Raw genomic sequence first — 24,830 nt, 5'->3', positions numbered from 1 at the left:
GGCACAACTTCAAGAATTTATTAACACATTTAAAATTAAATAACCATTTTCTGTGTTGAAACTCAAATTAGTATTTACTAGATCTCCACTATTTGGACAACATTTTGATAGAGATCTCTGGGGGATACAAAAGATAAAGAAAAATGGTCTTAATGGTCACATTCTGGGTAGAAAAGGGAAGCACACGCTTTGCGATCTACAGAAAAATTATAATGACTATGCTTCACACATCTATGCTCATACCACCTATAAGCTGAAATGCTATGTATGTTGGCATGGATGTATTATTTTATGTATATGCTTCCTAATTTTTGGTGTCACGGTATTAAATCAATGGTATATAGACACCTGACTTGAAACAGGGACAAACATGGTCATTAAAATATGGGCCCTCTTGCTTTCATTACCTATCAGTCAAAAATATTCATTGGTCATTCAATGACCGTAGATTGAGATGATCCATAATCTTAAGGGAAAAAAAAGCAGCATCCTGATCCATACCTTTCAAAAACCACCTGATACTTTTGTGATGTATAAAGAGTACAAAGATAATCATAACGTATCATTACTAAATGAGTGGTGTCTAACTTACAGACAATGAAAACATGATTTTGAAGAATATTGGCTCTATTTCCAGCACTAACATTATATAGATATTCCACTAAATAAGTTAAAGCACAGAAAACGCTAACTTACAGATGGATGAACAGAAACTGTTGAAGGACATTTATTGATCAGGACTTAAAACAATAATTTAAAAAATCTTAATTGAAAAATAAAAATTCAAATCATTTAGTTAACGAAATATGGATTTTACAGTAAAATTTTAAGTTTTACAATTCACTAATTTCTGTTATATATTTCAAATTTCTTTGAGCTGTTCTCAAGTTCACTTGCAAAATTGACTCAGTTATGTATATAAGCTTTAGAAATATTAATATCATAAATATATACCCATTGACATATACATGTATACACACATGTATAAAGAACGTATGTGCACACACATAAGCCTTCACTTACGTACAGTCATCTATGAATGTGAAGATTGAATTAGTATCACCTCTTCGCCCAATTAAACAACAAAGAAAAAAAAAAAACCCTGGATTCAAATATTAAAGTATATGGATTTAAAATATACTCTAAGGAAGTAGAAAGTCACATGAGTAAAATCAATTATATCAGTTTTTAAAGTACTTAAGTAAACTTACATTCTTAATGTTCTTAGTGTGCATTCCCTTAGTTCCCAAATCAAAAGTTGTTTTAAAAAATTTAATACTTTTTCAAATCATGAAAAAGATGTTTTGTTAACCTACAGAAGGTATCAGCAAACTATGGCCCACAGGCCAAGTCTGGTCTGCTGTGTATTTTTGTAAAGAAAGTTTTATGGGAACACAAGTCATGTTCATTTGCTTATGTGCCACTTTCACATTATTATGGCAGAGTTGAGCAGTTGTAAGAGAGACCATATGGTTCACAAAGCCTAAAATATTTACTGTCTGCCCATTTACAGAAGAAAAAGTTTGTCAACCCCTGACCTATACTGACAAGAATTTCATGACATCCACAGTGAGGAACATATGTGGGAGAAAGCATACACAGGCTGAGATTCCCTATAAACACACCCATCCTTAGTCCCAGGGCCACCTGTGACATGATCATAATTAAATTGTTCCCAAACTATAACTTCTTTCCACTTGTACAGCTGTATCATATGTTCAGGTAATGCTCTTGGATCCCTATTAAGTCCTCCCCTCAAAAAGTTTTCTCTTTTTCCTCCCTCTACACACCTGCTCCAAAGCTATTCTTTCTTTTTGACCATGCTAACCAATACCTAAGGATTCAAAGAATTACTACTGAATCAAAATACCTAATTCTGGGAATTCATCAACTTGAACCAATATTTTTTCCTCCTCCTCCAGTACACCTTTTTTCCCCAGTTGAATTTTCTTTTCACTGTCCTAATTTAGTGTTAGAGTTACGAGGCCACACTGCATGCTCTATGGTGCCAGGCATCCTTCCCACCTTCTAACCCGTATATCTCTTAATACGTAATGGTTGCATAGGACAACTTAGCGTGTAAGCTTTTTGCTTATGGACAGACAAAAAATATAAGGTTACAGACTCAGGATTGGGTCTACAAGCCTCCATCTCCAACGCTACCCCAAACTGCCACTAACTCACTATTAAAACATAATTTCCTCAGTCAAGGAGAATCTATAGTTTATAAAGCATCCAAGTAATTCTGATACACAGCCAGATTTAGAAACCAGTGTTTTAAGCAATATTTTTAATGTATCAATGAACCTGTTTTAAGGGGAAAAATAAAAAGTAAAAATCTATCACACTGTTCAGGTTATTTATGAACTAACTACTTCATTGAGCAAATATTTACTGGGCATGAACCATGGCCAGGCAGTGTTCTAGGCACTAGGGATACAGTCGTGAAGAAAAAGACACGGTCCTTGCTCTCAAGTCGCTCACAATCTAGATGAAGACAGACAACATACAGATAAACTAAATAGTGTTTCTCACATAGTTCTTAGTACTCTGGGAGCAGGCAGCAGTGCAGAGATAGAAAGTGAAAGTGGTTACTCTTTTATGACAGCAGGCTTCTCTGAGGAGGTGACATTTGAGCAGAAACCTGAAGCAAAGAAGCAGCAAGCCATGCATAAAAACAATATCAAAAAAAAAAATAGAGGTAGGGAGAGCGGCTTACCTTAAACCGCTGAATTATTTAAAAACCTATTATTTGATCTATGAGGATCATCTTTCCTTTCAAATAATGATAAAACCAAAAACAAAACAGCAGAGAGCAAGGGTGTTTGACTATATTCCAATAACTGGAGTGAACATTCTTTAGACTTTTTGTTTTAATCCAATGATTTTTTTTTTTTAATCCAATGATTTTATTTTATTTTTAAATATTTATTTATTTATTTAGCTGCGTCGGGTCTTAGTTGCGGCACGCGGCATCTAGTTCCCTGACCAGTGATCGAACCCAGGCCCCCTGCACTGGGAGCACAGAGTCCTAGCCACTGGACCACCAGGGAAGTCCCTAGTCTAATGATTTTAGATTACTGAAATAACTAAACAATGACTCCAAAGCTACTCTGATAGTATTTTTTTTCAACTGCAGGTAAAAAACTTTGGGACACACATGAACATTACTACCCAGGAGAATCGTGGTAATACAACTAGTAGCATGGTTTCACGTGTTTAAGAATTACATAAAATATAAGAACAGGTGGCAGAGCGGTTAGGAATCCGCCTGCCAGTGCAGGGGACACGGGTTTGAGCCCTGGTCCGGGAAGATCCTACATGCCGCGGAGCAACTAAGCCCGTGCGCCACAACTACTGAGCCTGCGCTCTAGAGCCCACGAGCCACAACTACTGAGCCCACGTGCCACAACTACTGAAGCCCATGCACCTAGAGCCCGTGCTCCGCAACAAGAGAAGCCACCACAGTGAGAAGCCTGCACACCATAACGAAGAGTAGCCCCAGCTCGCCACAACTAGAGAAAGCCCACGCGCAGCAACGAAGACCCAATGCAGCCAAAAATTAATTAATTTAAAAAATATAAAAACAACTAGTTATTTTAATATGTAATCCTAAAATTTTTAAAGGACGATTTTATGGAAATTTTTATAGGACACCTCTTCCACTTTTACGATTTAAGAAGCTACTACTGAAAAATTAATTAACACTATTTATACTGATGACAGATAATAGAACACATCAATTTAATCATAGCAAGCAATCTCTACAATTGAGTATTTTTTTACTAAATACCTAAAGAGAAATATATACTCACAGAAATGATTTTTTAATCTGAAAACCTTATTTAGTGTTTAATCTGCTTATTTAGTGTTAAATAAGCACTATGCAGAATATTTTAATAAAAGAATACATGAGAAGTTGGAAAGAAGTGACTATGAGTGTTAAACACTCAAATATAATTAGATTGACAGCCAAAAAGCAAATGAGAGCAGTCAGTCACGTGAGTGCTTACCCAGGAACAACGGCTTGCTCTGATAAAACCGTTGCCAATTCCAAATATCATAATAGGGGTATTTATGAATTGCCCATTATCATATCAAAAAAAACTTTGTTCAGACTTCTTAACAATTTCCTTGCTGAAACCATACAAAACATGGTAATAACACTCCCTCTCCCAGCATCTTCTCAATTTACCATACTATTGTAGAAGCGCCCTGTAATTTATGCCATTACAGACAGCATTAAAAACACAATTCTACATAAGAATCTTTAAAACAAGTCTTTAGAAAGCAAACCATGCCAGATGCTTTAAAAATTCAGAAGAACTTCTGCTGCCTGTTTTCAGTTATGCATGGTTGAACCCCAAATTCTTTTCTACCACCAGAAAATAACAATACCAAGGTAGAAGGTAAAGAGAGGCCAAATGAATGATTTAAGCCTACTCAACACAATTATTGGGAGTATTCTCCTCTATTATAGATAAAAAATTTTGAGTCACGTCAATTATTTTCTGTTAAAAGAAGTGGTAGTTACTACTGAACTACCATTTGTTCCATTCCAGGGGACTCTTGGAAAGAGGGCTGTGGGGAAGTCAAATTAGAGTCCTCCACGATGTTGGAAGGTGTCTTTATGTTAGTTTGTTGAGACCTCCAACTAATTCGAGTGTGAACATTTCTATAACATGGTCACAGACCTATATATAACTAAGTGGCTTGAATTAGAGGTCCATAGGAGGTGGGGTGTCACAATGGAAAGAAGACAGGTTTGGGATTCAGTCAGATCTGGGATTAAATCCTGTCTCAGCCTCTTGCTACTGTGTGATCTTGGGCAAGTTACTTTGTCTTTTTGAGACAGTTTCCCCAGATATAAAATAATACACACCTATTAGGGTAGTTGTAAAGCTAAGAAATAATGTACTTAAGGCACTTAGCACAGGGCCTGGAACATCGGTTCTCAATAAACACCATTATGAATAATAAGATCCACATACAACATCCTGTGTCTTTAAGCTATAACTCTGACTGTAACTTCACTGATTTAAGGGTCTTAAAAGGGTTAAAGTTAAAATAATGTAATTACAATAGTTTCTTTTATTACCATCAAGTTCACAAAAGTGATCCTGTGAATCATCATATCTTGCCCAGTCAATGAAAGCTTCTCTGCTTTGATTACTATGGGAAGGAGGAATAAAAAAGAAAAAGGATTAAATCTGGAGTTGAAAACTTTAACACTGTATTCTAGTGTACTAAAAATAGATAATCTGAGATCACGTCTTTATTAATTAGATGGTGTTACAAATTCAGTTAGCAGTCACATGAAGGAATGATTAAAACAAGTTATACGAAAGACATATTTATTTCTGTGAGTAATTTATATTTCTTAACTATATTAAAACTATTTTAGCCCTAGTTCAATGATAACTACTTTGACCAGAAAACTAATTTACAAATATATATAAGACGTAGTTAAACACGAAATTCAGGCTGGTCTTTTTAATTGACTTAGAAATTGTAGTTAACTATGTATTATTTTTTCCTAAAGTAGGAATTAAATTTACTTTCATAATTCTTTTAATTTAAATTGCTTCTCTACTTATACAACCCAAAATACTAAAAAATGCATTTCTAGGATCTTCCATCCAATGTGCTATTCCCTAGTAACACCAATGTCACTTTCATCACAGTATATCATTCATTTTACACATTATGTCACATTTAACAAAATCTATGTTCAAGATTTCTTTTTTTTAATAAATACATTTATTTATTTATTTTTGGCTGCATTGGGTCTTCATTGCTGTGCATGGGCTTTCTCTAGTTGCGGCAAGCGGGGACTACTCTTCGTTGTGGTGCATGGACTTCTCAATGCAGTGGCTTCTCTTGTTGCAGAGCACAGGCTCTAGGTGCGTGGGCTTCAGTAGTTGCGCCTTGCGGGCTCAGTAGTTGTGGCTCGCGAGCTCTAGAGCGCAGGCTCAGTAGTTGTGCGCACGGGCTTAGTTGCTCCGCGGCATGTGGGATCTTCCCGGACCAGAGCTCGAACCCGTGTCCCCTGCATTGGCAGGCAGATGCTTAACCACTGCACCACCAGGGAAGTCCTATGATCAAGATTTCTGACCGGGAGGACTGATAAAGGAACAACTACACTCATTCAAATAAACTTTGACCTATATTCACTTTAACCTATATTCAGACCTTCCCTGTCTTAAATACATGATGGTAGCATATATACCATCTTTATTCCCTAAAGGAAAAAAAATGAGGCAAAAAAAAAATGATGTACCAAGTATATATCAGGTATTCATAAATGTGGTACTGTCACAGCCAATAACTTATTTTGTATTTGAGAAGCTGCTGCATAGCATAACGACTACAGGAAGTATATAAGGCTGGCCGCACTACAACTTTACCAATAAAAATTTCCAATTCAATTTACCATGGGACTTTTTTTCTCCTATGGGAATATATAACTAACTTCATAAAAGTTAATGGAAAATTTTATATCATAGGTGACTCAGTTGAAATATATGATGCCATAAAACAAGAATGCCTAAGCTCTAGTTAGAGCTAAAATGATAACTACAGTTATGTTTAATCAGATAAGTCTTCTGCTGAAAATAGTAAAGAACAAAGCAATTTTGATATAAATGCCTATTTTCTTATGAGCAATATGACTAACTTAGAGGAACTTTCAGCACACTTATTTGATGAAGTTTTCTGGATCGTTTCATCTAACCCTTGCCTAAAGCCATGGTAGCAGAAAAGATATGGAATGTTAATCTAATGCTAATAGAGCTGGCCCAGGTTGGTTTATAAACAAGTTATAAGGAAACTTAGAGGTCATCTAGTCCAGCTTTTCTAAAAGTCAGTATGAAGATGGATGCCACGGTACTTGAAGAAGAATCTCTTGGGCTTAACCTAGGGTTTTCTATCAAGACAGTGCCGTGAGTTAAAGTAGTCATCTTTGAAGTGGGAAACAGGGACAGGAAGGGATGGGATGGAGGGATCACACTGGGGCATGAGAAAACTTTGGGGAGTGCAGACATAACCATCTTGATTGTGCTGATTTTTGTGAACGTACACATGTCAAAACATCACATTGTACATTTTGAATAGGTGCAGTTTACTGTGTGTCAATTACACTTCCATAAAGCTGTTTAAAAATTACACTTCCGATTGTCGGAGAAGTTGTGGAATGAGGAACTCCTGTACACTACTACTAGCGGCAATGTATTTTGGTACAGTCATTTTGGAAAACCATTTGGCAGTTCTTAATTCCACTCCTAGGTATATTCTCCACAGAAATGCATACCACATGTACCAGCAAATATCCACCTAAATATTTTGTGAAATGGCCAAGACATCCAGCATAATATTATTCAACATAATGTTACATAAAATAAGCCAGATACAAAAGAATACACACTATATTATTCCATGTATATAAATGGGCAAAACTAATCTTTACTAACGTAACTCAAAATCATGATTAACTCTGGAAGGTGGTAATGGCTAGGAAAGTACATAATGTGATCTTCTGGGTAGCAAGTATATTGTTCTGGATGGTGGCTAATAGAGTTGGTTCACTTTGTAAAATTAAATTGGCCTTTATACTTAAGATTTGTATACTTTATTATGTGTGTGTTAAACTTAGAAGTTTAAAAAATTAATAACTTCAGTTTAACAACAAAAATCCATAAGCAAAGTTAAAAGACAAGCCCTAACAACCCATACAGGCAACAAAGAATTATTATCAGATTATATGAAGAATGCCTACAGAATAATTTTAAAATGCACCCCTTCTCCAATGGAGGAAAAGATAGCAAAGAATATTAACAGGCAATCTACCTCAAAATCTTATGATAACTTAAGGCCCAGTCCCTGCATCACTTCTCTATTTACATTCTCTCCTTGGTAATCTCACTCAGGTTTATGGTTTTTAAATACCACACATTCACTGAATGACTCCCACATTTTATCTATAGCCCAGACCCCTCCCCTGAAATTGAGACTTGTATATCCAACTGCCTGCTGGACATTTCACAGGCAGCTCAAACTTAACAAGTCCAAGGTTGAACTAAAATTTCCCAACAAACTTGCTCCTCCGGTAGGTGCCCCCAGTTCAATAAATGGCAGCTCCTTTTTTTTTTTAACAACCAAATCTTGTAATCATTCTTAGCTCCTCTCTGTTTTCATACCCTACATCCAATCCTTCAGCAAATACTCTCAGCTCTACCTCCAAAATCTATCCAGAATCTGACCACCTCTCATCATTTCCACTGCCATCACCCCAGCCTAAACTAAACCACCATCATGTCTTACAAGGATTACTACAATAACCACATAAAGCAGGCTTCCACGACATAACACCTGGCTCCCCAACACACTCTCAAAATCCTCCAGTGACTTTTCATTCCACTCAGTTTTAAAAGCAATATTCATAATAAGCATCTTCAAGATGTTACAAGATCTCCACCTCACCTTACTCCTGCCCCCTCCCATCCCTAGCATCTTTTGATTTTGTCTTCCATTCCTTTGTCCTTGTTCACTATACTCCAGCCACACTGGCCTTGTGCTTCCTCAAGCAGTCTAGGCAAGCTTTGGCCTCAGGGCCTTTTACTAACCATTATGCATGCCTGGAATACTGTTCCCCACCCGCTACATGCCCAGGCAGCCATATTATGACCCAGGGCTTCATGAGCGCTTTGCCTGTTATCACTCTGGCCTTCTTGGACCAACAATTTAAAACAGTGCAACCACCTTCACCCCTAGCCCTCTCTCTCACTCTTCCCTGCATCATTTTTCTGCCTGGCACTCATCATCATTTTATTACTTAGCACTAACTTTACTTGTTTCTTGCACATCTCTGCCTAGGATTAAGCTGCAGGAGCGCTGGAATTTCTTTCCCACTTACACTGCTATAATCCTAGAATAGCACCTGGCATATTGTAGGCATTCGTTTGTTGAATGAATAAGAAACCGGAATGCCCAATAAACAAGAGGAAACAATGCCCAAACTCACTAATAATCAACAAAATATAATTAAGGAAAAATGAGATACTATTTCACACTTATCAAACATTACCAATTTTTGGCAAGGATGTGGAGAAAAAAGCAAGTTCGCAGTGCTGGAGGCCATACATAGCCACACAAGTGTTTTAGAAAAGCCACCAGGCTATGTGAAGAACAGCTGCAAGAGGGCACGCTTAGGGTCCAGCAATTTTATTTCCAGTATATACAAAAAACGTTAGCAAGGATGCTCAAGGTGGCATAATTTGTAGAAGTAAAAAATTTGAAACAACCTAAATGGCCATCAGTAGGGGAACAGATAAGCAAAATATGGCATATTTATATGATGAAAACAATTTATCAGCTAAAAAAAAAGAGATTTGTCTCATTCTAACATGGATATATCTAGAAAGCAAAATGTGCAGTGTAAAAAGAGTTGCAGAATGTTAATTATCACGTTATATCATTTACATAAAGGAAAAATAAAATCATATACACAAACTATATATATATATATATAAATTAAAAACAAGAACATGGACTTGGATACATACCAAATTCAGTTATCTCTAAGGAAAGAGGGAAGAAAACAGGATTGGGGAATAAACATAGGGGATTTCAAATTCATCTTTGGCATTTCTCTTTTCTCATAAACATGGTAGAAAATGTTAACATTTATTCATTTGGAGTAGAGGATATATGGGTGTTTATTATATTATCCTTTCTACTTTTATATATTAGAATTTTTCATCAATAAATAAGATACATAAAACTACTAACTTTATTGTCTTTAACAATTATAGTACATAATTACAAATCTTAACAGGGAAATTAAAAAGAATTTCTGTAATATTCCCTTCTCCACTCACAACTACAGATCTGCTCAGTCATTTTATACTGCATAATCTGAGACCACTTACAAATTACTCATGTTGGCCTTCAAAAGCAGGTTTGTACTTAGAGCAAATAAAGTCAACAGAAAAAAAAAATCTATGAAACGTTAACAGTTACGTTAATAGAAACCTTTACCATTCAAAATGTAACATATAGATTGAATTACTATTTTAAAAAGACTAAGAGATTCAAGTTCCTTTTCCCATAATAATCAGGAAGAATGGACCCATAAACCCTGCTAAATGAGAAATCACCTAAATTTTTCCTTTTTAATAGTCATTATTGATGACTTAGAAATTAAGAACGAATAAGCTAAGAGGAAGCAAAGCTATCATGAAATTTAGGATAAAGAGTAACTTCTTCCTTTCAAAGATTAGTTGAAACTTTAATGTTTAATCAAAATCACAAGAAAAACCAAAGATTTCTATCATAAATAAATTAAACAAGGGAATATTTTCTTAATACTACTAAAATGAAATTTACCTTAATGTGCTGTTAATTGCTCCCAGTTTACTAGCTTGTTCACAATCTTCTAATTCTTTGGTATTGTTTGCCACTTTCAAGTACTGAAAAGAAATTCATAATATGTAAGTTTAGTATCAATTATTACCTTTGTCTTTATTTCAGGTTCCATTGGCAGAAGAGTCAGTTTGTCAATGATGATGTATACTAAATATAGATATACCCTATTATCAGAATCCCTAACACATGGAAGAAATGCAAATGAAAATGTGTCACAAATTTCCACCTAATAAATAAGCAAAGACATTAAAAATGTAGCAATTTGCATTGGTATGTTGGTGATGATGTGAACTGAGAAGACCCTCTTGGGAAAGTAATTTAACACTATTTATGTAGAGCTATAAATATGAATAAACCCTTGAGCCAGCAGTCCCACTGCTGAATCCATATCCAGAGCAACATTTAAACACAAAAACCAAAACCACTTTAGAAAGTTATTTGGTACTCTCCTGTAATGTTGAGACAGGCATCCCCTTTGGCCTAGCAATCTTACTTCTAAATATAGACCTAGAGAAACTCTTACATATGTGCACAATTCGACGAAAGACAAAGATGCCAGTGCGTCATTGTTTGTGATAGCAAAAACCTGAAAACAATTGAAATGTCCATCAACAGAGGAATGGCTATTCACACAATTATACAAATATCTATACAACTGAATATTTTGCAGCTATTAAAATTAACAAAATCTACATATATTGTAGATCTGAAACAAAAATAAATAAAAGAGGGAGTGCAAACCAAAGACTGCAAAGGTAGAGAGCACAAGAAAATGGAGAGAGGATGCATAGGGAAGCAGAGAGAGAGGGTAGGATGATCTTTATTACATATGTATGATAGTGAAAAGCTAGAAACACACTGTTATTTAAAAACATATGAATGGCCAAGTAGATTATGACAGACCCCATAAGAGGAAAAGGATAACCTTTTAATGCCATTGAAAAGTACTACGCTCAAAATATCTTGATAATTGTTTACTCTTATACAATATAATCCTGAATATGACTGAAATAGTTGAAAACAGCTGAAACAGAAGAGTAAAAATACACGCCTGACAAAATGCCTGTTGATTAGGTAAACTGACACTGACTACAGTACTTTATAGTTATTCTAGAAGTTCTAAAAACACAACTAAAGTATTTCAAAAGAAGCTATATAGTTTAATTGTAAAGAATACACTACACCTCACTGCTTGCTACAAAATTAAGGATTTGGGATTCTCATACAAATATGTGTCCATTCCTAACTAACCATATCATGGTTCTCTTCAGCAACTACAACAAGCAGTAAGGGGCAAGTTTCACTATGTAAAGCAGAAATATTTAATGAAGAAAAGTGACTCACCTTATTAGAACTCCCAGCTTTAATTCCAACTGGAATTTTACTCTTAAAAGAAGAACAAAAACAAAAATTTAGAAAATGATATTTTTATTTTTTGAGATTTCTTCATGAATTATTAATGCCACTGTTCTAATTCAAAGGCTATTTTATTTTAGTCCATGAGGAGAAAATATACATTCATTCAAATTCTGTTTTCATACTACCTCCTGAGGTGAAAGGTAAACAACTATCCCAATTTACAGACTTGTAAATCACAGTATAGAAAACTGAAACAGTGTCAAAATCAGCTCTAATAACTCTCAATGCAGTAATTAATAGGTTACATAATTTTTAGGTTTAAAAAAAAACCTAGCGAAATCACTTTTTCCATAAATTTTCTTTCCACAGAAACTTTTTAAAAATTAAAAATTATTTGAAATATATTATGCTTAATTTAAATTTCTACTCTAAGTTGACATCTGAAATTTACATACTTTTGAATTAATACTAGAAAGCAAGAGTAAGTTCTTTGCAGACCTGTGGTTGCCAAGGGGAAGGGGGGTGGGGGAGGGATGGACTGGGAATTTGGGATTAGCAGATGCAAACGATTATATGTAGGATGGATAAACAACAAGATCCTACTGTACAGCACAGGGAACTATATTCAATATCCTGTGAAAAAACAAAATGGGGGCTTCCCTGGTGGCGCAGTGGTTGAGAGTCCGCCTGCCGATGCAGGGGACACGGGTTTGTGCCCCGGTCCGGGAAGATCCCACATGCCGCGGAGCGGCTGGGCCCGTGAGCCATGGCCGCTGAGCCTGTGCATCCGGAGCCTGTGCTCCGCAACGGAAGAGGCCACAGCAGGGAGAGGCCCGCGTACCGCAAAAAAAAAATAGAAAATAAAATAAAATAAACAAAATGGAAAAGAATATGAAAAAGTATATATACGTATAACTGAGTCACTTTGCTGTGCAACAGAAATTAACAACATTGTAGATCAACCACACTTCAATAAGATTAAAAAAAAAAGTTTCCTTGGCTCATATGATTAACCTAGGGCTTACCAATCTAGGTAATCTAGGGTTTACCAATGTAAGAACTTCACGTAGGTCTTTCTTTTCTGTAAAACCAATAATTAGTTTCAGGCTTAAGTAAATCTATGAATTATTACAGCTGGTTTATCAAACACAATCTTGAGCAAAAATCATATCTGAAAGAGGCAATCCCAGGGTGATCCTCTGATCAACCCAGGGAACTGATTTCCAACATTTGAATCTATGGGCTATCAAATTAATTGCAAATTACCCATTAAAACTTTCATGTTTCATAGATAAAGTTTAGTCAAATATTCAGAATAAATATTTTTCTGTCAGGCTGAAGAATGTAAACAATAATGATAAGAAATTTCCCCCCAATATCATATAGTTAAAACGTTACTTGCTGCCAATATTTTATCATCTCAGTGTTTTCTAGCACCACTAACAGAAGGCAGAAGAGAGGAAAGTATAAAACTCAAGTCAAATGTAGCAGTTATAGTTATCAGACCCTGAACTTAAAATATGGAATACTTATTAAAATGCCCTCTCATTACTGTTGTCCTCTAACAAGTATAATATGCTAAAACCAAAGTACTAGCAGCTTTTTAAAAGGTTTGATGCTGAATGCAGTAACCTGACTTAAGCAAATCTTAATACAGGCTTTTGAGAAATATGGGGATAGGCACCACAGATGATCATAATGAATAACATAAAAATCACAAAAAAGAATTATTAAAAGTAACGATAGGGGACTTTCCTGGTGGTCCAATAGTTAAGAATCTGCCTTGCAATGCAGGGGATGCCGGTTCGATCCCTGGTTGGGGAACTAAGATCCCACATGCCAAAGGGCCACTAAGCCTGCGCGCCACAGCTACGGAGCCTGCGCTCTAGAGCCTGCAAGCCACAGTTACTGAGCCTGCATGCCCCAACTAAGACCCGACGCAGCCAAGTAAATAAATATTTTTAAAAAAGTAATGATAAATGTAAAGTTAATAACTAAAATCAAACATGAAATAAACCTAGTTGTTGCCACTAACAATATGAAGCAATCTGCAAATTACAAAATTAAGTGAGCCTCACGATTGAATTAGACTTCAAATTATAGAATGCAAATTGTAACTCTGTATCATGACAAGTTTGGGTTCAATATGAAACGCCTACTGAATTTTCCCCAGAGAGAGAAATACAAATATCCTCACATTAGTTGAAAGAACCAACATAAAGGGATAGTTTTCATCTCTGGAAAGAAAGGAAAGAGAATGACACTGGGAAGGGAACAGACAGAAATTTTTAAATACTTATGTTAGATTTCTTATGTTGGGGATTTACATGCAAATAAACACCTTCATTTATTCTTATTAGAAATTTAAGACTACAGAGGATAATCCACTGTAGACAATAAATAACTGATTATTTTAACATAAAAACAACTTAGAGGGGCTTCCCTGGTGGTGCAGTAGTTGAGAGTCCACCTGCCGATGCAGGGGACACGGGTTCGTGCCCCGGTCTGGGAAGATCCCACAGGCCGCGGGGCGGCTGGGCCCGTGAGCCATGGCCGCTGAGCCTGCGCGTCCAGAGCCTGCGCTCCGCAACGGAAGAGGCCACAACAGTGAGAGGCCCGCGTACCGCAAAAAACAAAAAAAACAAAAAAAAACTTAGAAACACATATTGTGCAAAACCGAGTAATTCTCACAACTGAGCGATAAAAAGGCATCTCAATTTAAAAATGGGCAAAGGATTTGAATAGACATTTTTCTGACAAATATATACAAATGGCCAATAAGCACCTGAAAAGATGCTTGATATCAGGGAAATGCAAATCAAAACCAAAATGAGATGCCATTTGTAAGCATGGCTAAAATAAAAGACAAGACAGTGTAAGTGTTGACAAGTATGTAGAGAAACTGGAACCATCATACATACATTGCTAGAGGCAATGTAAAATTGTACAGCACAATGGTAAGAGTTTGGCAGTTCCTCAAGAGTTAAAGTTACTATATGATCTAGCAATTTCACTCCAAAGTATACTTGAGAATTGAAAACATATGTCCACACAAATATTTGTGCCTGGATATTTATTCATTATTCATAGTAGCCAAAAAGTAGAAACAACCCAAATGTCCATCAACTGATGAATAAACAAGATGAGGTATATCCATACAATGGAATATTATTCAGCAATAGAATGAAGTACTGATACATGCTACAACATGGATGGACCTTCAAGACATTATGCGAAGCAAAAGAAGTCAGTCACAAATGACCATATATTGTATGATTTTATTCACATGAAGTGTCCATAATAGGCAAATTCGTAGAGACAGAGAGTGGATTAGTGGTTTCCAGCAGGAGGAGGGAGTAGGAAACAGGGTGACTGCTAATGGGCAGGGGTTTCTTTTTTGGGGTGATGAAAATGCATTACAACTAGATAGTGGTGATGGTTGCACAATTCTGTAATATACTAAAACTCACTGAATTGTGCACTTTAGAATGAGTGAATTTTATGGTATGTGAATTATGTCTCAATAAAGCTGTTATTAAAAAACATGATGGTAACGATATATATTGACATAAACATACAATAAATAAAGAAAAAGGTCTCACTTGCAGTAGAATGCCAACTAATAAATGTAGAAGAAATGGAATCAGAAAATCACTATTTGACAACTATCATATAATTAATTCAGGCAAGAATCATCAATGGATGCTAAAACTTATGATGGCAAAAATATGATAAAAAATGAGATATTTTCATAGTTCATAGTCTCAAAAAATTTTCCCACTTTACCATGAAGAAATATGGCAAACACCACCATAACCACATGATCAAGACGACATCACGTGCCTCCTGATATGGCAATGAGAAGGACACATCACTTCTATGGTGTACCTGCCCAAAGTGCATGACCTTAATCTAATAATTAGGAAAGACCAGGAAAACCCCAAATAAGGGGGATTCTACAAAATAACTGGTGTATTTTAAGGAAGGGAGGGAGGAAAAAAGGAAGGAAGGGCTGGAGGGAGTTCATTAAAGTCAAGACAACGAAAGACAAAGAAATACTGAGGGACTCTTCCAGATTAAAAGAAGACTAAAGAGATGTGACATCCAAATGCAAGGCACGATTCTGGATCAGAAGGTTTGTTGCTGCTGCTGCTGCTCTGAAAACACCTTATTAAGTCAACTGGCAATGGGTGCTTAAGGTCTACAGAGTATAGACTTTGGTATTGCAGAAATGTTAACTTCCTGATTTTGCTAATTATGCTGTGGTTAATAATCTTGTTTCTAAAGAAATACACACTGGAGTATTTAGGGGTAAAAGATCATCATGTTGGTTACATACCTAAATGGTTCAAATAATAATAATATTAATATATACATAGAGAGGGAATAATAAAACAAACTTGATAAACATTAACATTTGGGGAATCTGGATAAAAAGTATATGGGAATCGTTTGTACTATTCTTGCAACTTTTCTGTATGTCTCAAATTATTTCAAACTAAAAAGTTAAAACATTTTATTCTTAAAGGAAAACATAAATAATTTTTTTTTAAATTTTCCGTTTAGAAACAATATTGGTTCAGACGTTTTTTTCCTGTTTTTAAAGGCAAAAAACTAGACTTTACTGGTTAGGTGAGAAAAGCAAAAAGTAAAATGGAAATAACTAATTACTGTTGAAGAGGGATATAATTAATTATGCTAGATGTCAATAAACAAAGTCTAATGTAGTCTTCTAATGTAGTCTAATGTAGCTTTCCCTTACTAACAAGTACAGCCCTTTTCCCCCCACCCAACGTAACAAGACCAAGGGAAGATCTAACTCCAAGCCTTGAATTTCCCAAGTTTTTGCACTCTATTTCCCACTCTAAATTTGAAACTTAAGGTGCAGTAGCATTTTCTTTGCCCATGAAACAAGATGCAGATTCAGTGAAGCATGAAATAAGAGCCAACTGCAGATCCAGTCCTAGAACAGGACTCCATTTTAGAATCAGACTATGTTTCCACATCCAGTCACCAACACCACTGGATACAAGACTGTCTACAAACCCATTCTGGTGGCAAGTACAGAATAAATCTTCTGTAATCTGGTTAAAAAGAAGAGAGCTGAGACCATATGAACTTGATGACAAGTCCAAATGCTTTGACATTAGCCTAAAATGCACAGTTTGTGCTTATCTAAAAGTCTAAGAGAAAGCATTTCTTCTCTCCATTTTTAAAAAATTGATTTTACCTCTGGACAAGGCTCTACATGACAGTCTTTTATTGAACAATGGCCATCTTCTGCCCAGAAAGGACACGGTCGCTTCAGGTTGACCTTGAGAGAAAGAATGAATGAGCATTAGTCAGTGTGTGTCACAGTCCTGAACTGCTAAGTATCACTGTGCTGGGCTCCAGGGACCCAGTGGTGAAGGAAAAGCATCCTATCCTGAGGCATCTATATAGCTCGGAAGTTAAAATGACTGAAGTTTTTCAGACATCCCAGGTATAATACTTATTTTTTAAAATAAATGACTGCTATTAGTCCTCTGACACTTCAAAAAGGAATAAAGTCCAGGCACACTGCTCATCTGCAGAGCCTGGAAAGCATTTCGGGACACTCTAATGTCTCCTAGCCCCTTACCATCACCTCACTGACTGAGTTCTCCCAGGCACCCACTCACTTAACAAATGTGCCCTGAGCACCCACTATGCATCAGGCACTGTGTAGGCTCTAGGGGAAAAAGAGGCAGAAAAAGCACTTTTCCCCTGCAACTTACAGTTTCCTGGAGGGAACAGGAATTATATATTTGCATGTTCATTTAATTACAAATTGTTCCAAGTGCTACAAAGGAAAATCCAGAGTTCTGTGATGGAAAATAACGGGGCTGGTGGATGCAGGTCTCTGAGGAGGTAGTGTTTTAGCTGGTGGAAGCGTGTATGCGGAAAGGTGACAAGGCGCTGACTTAGTTTAGCTGACTTTTAGTGGGGAAGGCGGAGGGTGACAGGGAATGAGGGTAGAGATAGACAAGATCATGCAGGACACTTTACCACGCTACAGACTCTGGATTTTCATATTCTAAACCTAACAGCAAGACAGTAATTCAATAGGACATCCGCATGCGTTGCCCAAGCCAAAAATCAAAGTTTTATTCTTCTTTCCTCCCTTTTTTATCCCCTGCAAACAATTCATTACTCGCTTCTCACCACCTCTTCTGTCACCACCTGCCCCTGCCCCGACTACTGCGAGTCTCCCTACTCCTACCACCATCTATTCTCTACACAGTAGCCATAATCATCTCTCTGAACCAACTCAGAGCATACCAATCCCTGCTCAAAACCATCCCGTGGCTTCCTCTCACCTTTAGAGTAAATCCACAGGCACTCCATCGCCTGGTCTCCTGCCCACCTGTCTGACCGATCTCCTCCCAAAGTCCTCCAGGCACAATGGCCTTGCTGGAGACACATCAGCTCCTTCCTGTCTCAGGGCTTTACGGTGGCTGTTCTCTGTGCCTGTGCTGGTGGCTCCTCCAGGTCTTTTATGGCTCAATCCCCTCACCTCCTCCAAGGCTCTCTCAAATATCACCTCAGCAGAGAGACCTTTCTGACCAGACTCTCTCAAGTAGTGCTCGATACGCACCCCACACGCTGTTTCACATGCTTTTATAGCACTTATCACTACTTGAATATTATTTATTGTCTGCACCCCTGACTGTAAGGATGGGCATTTTGCCTGATTCATTATTTTATCGCAGTGCCTAGCACACATAATACACACCTCAGTAAATACATGCTAGGTGAAGTAAAGAATAAGCACATTACAAGGAAGAGGCAAAAAGAGGTAGAGACTGGCAACATGAGGAGAGAGTGGTCAACTGTGCCTGCGGGGTCTCAGGAAGGCCTCCTTGGTAACACGTAAAATGGGTATGACTAGAAGTTTCCTAGAGGAAGAGATTTCTAGGCACAGGGATCCGGATGTCTAAAGGCAAAGAAGCTTAAGATCGCCTGGCACGCTTGGGAATTGCAGGTTCCCCTGAGCTCCTGGCTTGTAAATCCACCTCCTCCCTGGCATCTCCACAGGACACACACAGGCACCTCAAACTTATTATCACCTCCCAAACCGTGCTCTACCCTCTAGGAATTCTTGCCATCTCAGTAAACAGCAACTCCATTATTCTACTTCTTCAGGCCAAAATCATGGCATCATCCTTGACTCTTCTCTTTGTCACCCCACATACGATACCTCTGAAAATCAGCTCAGTTCAAAATCCAATTCAATGGCTGAGAATGCCTTCCGTGGGCTGGTTCCCTAGTTTCCCGCCCCTTCTGTTGTTCCTCAAATACATGAGGCACACCATGGTCTCGGGGCCTTTGCTCTTGCTGTTCCCTCTGCCTAGAATGTTCTTTCTCCAGATATCCACATGGCTTGCTTTCTCATTCCCTTTAGGTCTTCCTCAAATGCCACCTTCTCAGTTTGCTTAGGTTGCTAAATTTTAGGCTAATTTGTTATGTAGCAATAGATAACTAATACACAGTGTTAAGGAATGGGTTGTGATAGACGCTGCAACACACTACTCAGGTCACCCTTCAGGAAGGAAAGGCTCAACCCCAGCCCTGGAAACACTGCAGCCAAAGAGAGCCACTTTGCCCAAGGTGGCACCACCCCTTCCTACAATGCCCTTCATTCAATGACTGGTGTAAGGATATAAAGGCCTAGACATCCCCCTGAAGTAGGGACAGCTTTTTATAATCATATAAAAAGTTTCATAAAGTGAGAGGCTTTGTTTTACTCACTATTGTATCCACAGCACCTAGAATACACTCTGCTACAGAGTAATTATTCGATAAATACTTGGCAAATAAAGGAATGTAACGGATAGTAGAAGAGAGAAAATATAAATACAAGCTACAGCAGCCAAGTGACTGGTTGATAGAGGTAGACTGTTACTTCTACCTGTATTTCCTTGCTTGCTGAATCATAAGCATGTATGTGTGTTTAAAATTAACCTCTTAGCTTTCCTCTTCCACCACTAATGTACTCTACGTCAAATTTCTTTTTTTTTTTTTTTTTTTGAATTCACAGGTTGACAGAACTACAAGAAGAGTAGATAGCACCCATATATCCTAGACTTGAAGATAACTGGATTAACTAGATCATTGCATTACCCTCCTTTGGGAAAGGGTACGAATATATTCCAGTTACACACACAGTAATTTCATTATGTTGGTTGGAACATTTTTTAAATTGCATGTATGATGATGAATTGTATGTTGGCTAGCCAATGACCACATTGTTATTTTTGCCTACTCAACTTTCATTTTTCCTCCTTCTGTAACATCCCCTAATTTCTCTTGGAGAAACAATATGCAAATGCAAACAGGACTATTAACCAAATTGTCCTTTGGTCAAGTGGTGGGGTTATATGACCCTGCCTAGACCAATTTAGACCCTCTCTCCCAGAAATCTGACTCTTGTGTAATATTAAAATATGGGAAAATGGTTAATTTGATCCAAAATTTTGGCAGTATCATAAAGAGAATGGCCATTAGTTCCTGCTATAATTTCTGTCTTTTCTGAAATATGCTTCTTCAGCTTATCTTTCAATTTTGTGAGCTGCTCCACACCTTTTCTTAATAAAACTTCTCTTTCGTTTGTAAGCCAACAAAAGTACCCTACCTTAGGATACCTAAACCATTGTTTATTCTCCGGAAAATGTGGATAATGTTGATCTAACAGGATTTCAGTATAAAGATTCAATGAGATATTCATTCATTTATTCAAATATTTGAGTGCCTACTATTGACCAGATCTATGGGGATACAGAAACAGAAGATATAATCCCAAAAGGTAAGTGTGAAAGAGTGAGGGCCATGACATGTTGAGTGGACATGTGATCTGGACGTTCTGTGAAGAGATGGTCTTTGATAGAAGGAACACTTCCTTCTCTGTATTAGACTGAACCATATGAAACTGGCAACATTCAACCATTCTGATCTCTAAAAGCAACAATTTCATATGGTTAAGCCTAGCAGTAGAAAGGAAGCAAGAGAAAGCAGTTACAAATGCAGACAGACTTATAGACATAGGAGTGGGAATCTGAAGAAGCTATTGGAACCTGTGTTGTTTGTATGTAAAATGTCTAGAATGTTAGACAATAGTTTGCTTAGGTATAGATTTCTTTTTGAAGTAAGTTTATGGCAACTGTATTCCTAAAGGATTTTGTATAGAGGAGAAACATTCACTTTTTTGTATATTCTTGGGGCTGATGGGAAAAGGGGATGGGTTCCCATATCTTTAGGTTTTGACTTTGTTATCTTTCTGCACAACTTACATTATTTGGGAAGTTTTATTTTTTAACCTTCAAAAATATTTAAAGGACTGGGGACTTCCCTGGTGGCGCAGTGGTTAAGAATCCACCTGCCAATGCAGGGGACATGGATTTGATCCCTGACCTGGGAAGATCCCACATGCCGAGGAGCAACTAAGCCCATGCACCACAACTACTGAGCCTGCGCTCTAGAGCCCGTGAGCCACAACTACTGAGCCCAAGTGTCACAACTAGTGAAGTCTGTGCGCCTAGAGCCCATGCTCCGCAGAGAGAAGCCACCGCAATAAGAAGCCTGTGCACCGCAACGAAAAGTAGCCCCTGCTCACAGCAACTAGAGAAAGCCCGCACACAGCAATGAAGACCCAACGCGGCCAAAAATAAATACATAAATAAATGTATAAAATATATTTAAAGGACTAAGATAACCTATACAGTAACAGGATAAAAAAGGAAATCATGCTTACTTTTTAAAATAAACTAAAAATGAAAATCAAAGAAATTATAAACCCAACCAAATACTGAGAGCAAGAACACAACAGCAGCTTTTAAACCATTGTTCTTTTGAATTTGTGTTATTGCTACTGCCTTTAACCTACCATTGGTTATTCTGAAACGGTCCAGCGTGGATTATTGTTAGACTTAAGAACCAATGCTGCAGTCTTACTATGGATGGTGTTCTGCTTCTATCCTCAGGCTGCTTTGCCACCCGTCACAGTGAGCTACCCAACAAATGCTGCTGTGGAACCGTGTACCACTAACAACGACAGCACACGACAATGCCATCAGCACAACTCAGAGCCTGGGTAGGTGTGTCTGGATAACAGAACCTAAGTTACAAGGGAGACTGATAAAATAAGTCCTGGGCATTTTCAGCTTCTTTAGAAGAAGGAGTCTCTGCCTCAAAACCCAAATTGAACAATGAGAAATCCCCCAAACATAAGAAGGGAGTTCAGATTCTTAGGGTTCAAAAAGACTAATAGGTTTTCACTGCAATACTTAATACATTCCAATGATAAAGGATACACACAGGGTGCTGAGTAGAAATGGGTTTCCAAAAGAGTCGCAAGAGTTGCACCTGTAGAGAGCTATATAAAAATCTTTAGTACCAACGGAATCTGAAATTATAACCATACCTTGTAATAACGGAAATAGTCTCGTTCTTGCAGCTTTTTTATTTTGGGGAAGATTTTGAAGGTGTTGAAGTTATCGATGCTATCAACATCACACAAGCAGTCATCCAGGACACCGGTGACCTAGGGGGAAACATGTATATAATTGAAAAGATGTAAACTACTGATGTTTCAATCTTAACAAATCTGTACTGTTACATAAAAAGCTAAATTATGCATTCAACTTAGTTAGTATTTGCTGATTAAGATATATAACATTTAAAGCAGTCACTTTTTTACAATGGTCAATTAAATAAAAAGCAATAGAAGGATTAGATATACCCATTCTGAAGAACTAAACATTCTTGTTCAGCGGTCAAAAAGAAAGCTATTGAATGCTTTCTCCCTTGACTAAACATATACAAAATCCAAATAGTCATTGGAATGCTAAGGCAACTTCTTCCAAGATTAACCTAGAAATCACAGGCTGTAATAATATTGCTGTGGTAACTCTTTCTTTTAGACTGCCATTTATGGAACACTTACGTGACAGGCATGATGCTAAGACTACTACATATGTTAACTCATTTATTCTTTAAATACCCTAAGAAATGGTATTATTATCCTCATTTTACATGTCAGGATATTAAGGCTTAGCAAGGTTAAAATAATTTTTCCAAAGTAGACATGAGACTTAAGTCACAAGTCTACTGCACTTTAAAATCTATGCTTTTATCCACTACTCAAAGTATACATTAATCGAAGAGAAACTGATATTTACAAAGTGAGTTCAGAGTCTAAAAATTCCATAAAACATTCTTCAGCTAAATTTAAAAATGGGACTCATTAATATGCACAACTTGGATGAATCTTTATGGAATTAAGCTGAGTGAAAAAGCGCCAATTCCAAAAGGTTACATACCATATGGTTTCATTCATGTAACATTTTTTTAATAACTTTATTTTATTTTATTTATTTTATTTTCGGCCGTGTTGTGTCTTCGTTGCCATGCACGGGCTTCCTCTAGTTGCGTTGAGAGGGGGCTACTCTTTGTTGCGGTGCGCAGGCTTCTCATTGCAGTGGCTTCTCTCGTTGTGGAGCATGGGCTCTAGGCACGCGGGCTCAGGAGTTGTGGCTCGTGGGCTCTAGAGCACAGGCTCAGTAGTTGTGGTGCACGGGCTTAATTGCTCCGTGGCATGTGGGATCTTCCCAGACCAGGGCTTGAATCGATGTCCCCTGCATTGGCAGGAAGATTCTTAACCACTGAGCCATCAGGGAAGCCCGATAGAACATTTTTGAAATGACAAAAGTTTAGAAATGGAGAACAGCTTACTGGTTGCCAGAGCTTAGGGACTGGAGAAGGGGATGGGAGCTTGATGGAGGAGTAAGGTAGGAAGGAGGTAGGTGTGGTTACAAAAGGGCAACAGAAAGGATCCTTGCAGTGATGAAATTTTTCAGTAGCTTGACTGGTGCTGGACACACAAACCTATACATGTGATAAAAGAGTACAGAACTAATCCATAGGTACACAAATGAAACAAGTAAAACAGATACACATGATTGTATCAACGTCTATGTCCTATTTATAATATTATACTATATGTTTACAAAATGTTACCATTGGAAAAAACTAGATAAAGGGTAAATGACATTTTTACGTATTATTTCTCACAACTGCATGGAACCTACAATTATCGCAATTAAAATTAAAATTAAAAAAAATGGGACTCAGTCTGTTAAAGGTTATTCATGTGATCCATAAGAGGAATATATGCGAAGAACGATCAAAAAATGGAAACTTCCCAGTTGTTTGTCTCACGCTACAACATAAAGAGTTAGAGCTACATTATCTTGAGATAAAGAAAAGGAATCATTATCAATAATTGTGGCTCTGAAGTTCTTCTATGCTTTGCTATCCCACTTACTAAGATCCTGTCACTAACTCCACCAAATTTCATTCCATTGCTCTGAGCTTACTGCTTACAAAACTTCAAATTCTAGGCCCCTAAATAATAAACGGGGGGAAAAGAGGAAACAAAATACACACCAAAAATCTTTCTAGGCTTTAAAAATATTTTACCCACGACTGCTCATTCTTACAAATTCTTCTTAAATTGTTAACTTTTAGTTAGTAAACCACAGTATTTTTAAAAATTTTAACTGCGTAGGGGCTGGAGTAAGGCATACAAAATTACTGTGAACTTATTTCCAACTGTTAAAGGCTACTACTAAGACAAACACTGTATATAACCAAATTTTAAAAAATAGAAATTAGACAGGAAGAAGAAATAAAAGGCACCCAAGTTGGAGAGGAAGAAGTAAAATTTTCACTATTTGCAGATGATATCATATTATGCACAGAAAATCCTAAAGAATTTCAGACTAAACACTGTTAGAACTAATAAACAAGTTCCAGGATACAAAATCAATACACAAAAATCATGTGTAGTGCTTCCATACACTAATAACAAACTATCAGAAAGAGAAATTAAGAAACAATTCATTTACCATTGCAACAAAAAGAAATAACACCTAGGAAAAAATTTAACCAAGAGGTTTAAGACCTAGAAACTATAATTTATTATGGAAAATATTAAAGACACAATAAACGGAAGGCTATTCCATACTCATGGA

The 24,830-nt window shown here is 37.1% G+C and overlaps 1 protein-coding gene across 4 annotated transcripts in view; it reads right to left on the bottom strand.

Annotated features, from left to right (window-relative positions):
- Window positions 1-24,830, bottom strand: part of ERO1B (endoplasmic reticulum oxidoreductase 1 beta) — an 81,094-nt gene that overhangs the window by 45,273 nt on the left and 10,991 nt on the right. For all 4 annotated transcript variants that reach the window (XM_073793639.1, XM_019941518.3, XM_019941522.3 and 1 more), the window contains exons 2-6: window positions 22,220-22,339; window positions 17,012-17,095; window positions 11,767-11,808; window positions 10,384-10,466; window positions 5,099-5,172 (exon numbers count right to left, since the gene is read on the bottom strand). In XM_073793639.1, coding sequence (XP_073649740.1) covers window positions 5,099-5,172; window positions 10,384-10,466; window positions 11,767-11,808; window positions 17,012-17,095; window positions 22,220-22,339 — 403 coding nt within the window. The remainder of the gene's footprint in view (window positions 1-5,098; window positions 5,173-10,383; window positions 10,467-11,766; window positions 11,809-17,011; window positions 17,096-22,219; window positions 22,340-24,830) is intronic.

Source organism: Tursiops truncatus, chromosome 16, assembly GCF_011762595.2.
Source record: "Tursiops truncatus isolate mTurTru1 chromosome 16, mTurTru1.mat.Y, whole genome shotgun sequence".
NCBI classification, from domain to species: Eukaryota; Metazoa; Chordata; class Mammalia; order Artiodactyla; family Delphinidae; genus Tursiops; species Tursiops truncatus.
This window is presented reverse-complemented; position numbering and strand designations above follow the sequence as displayed.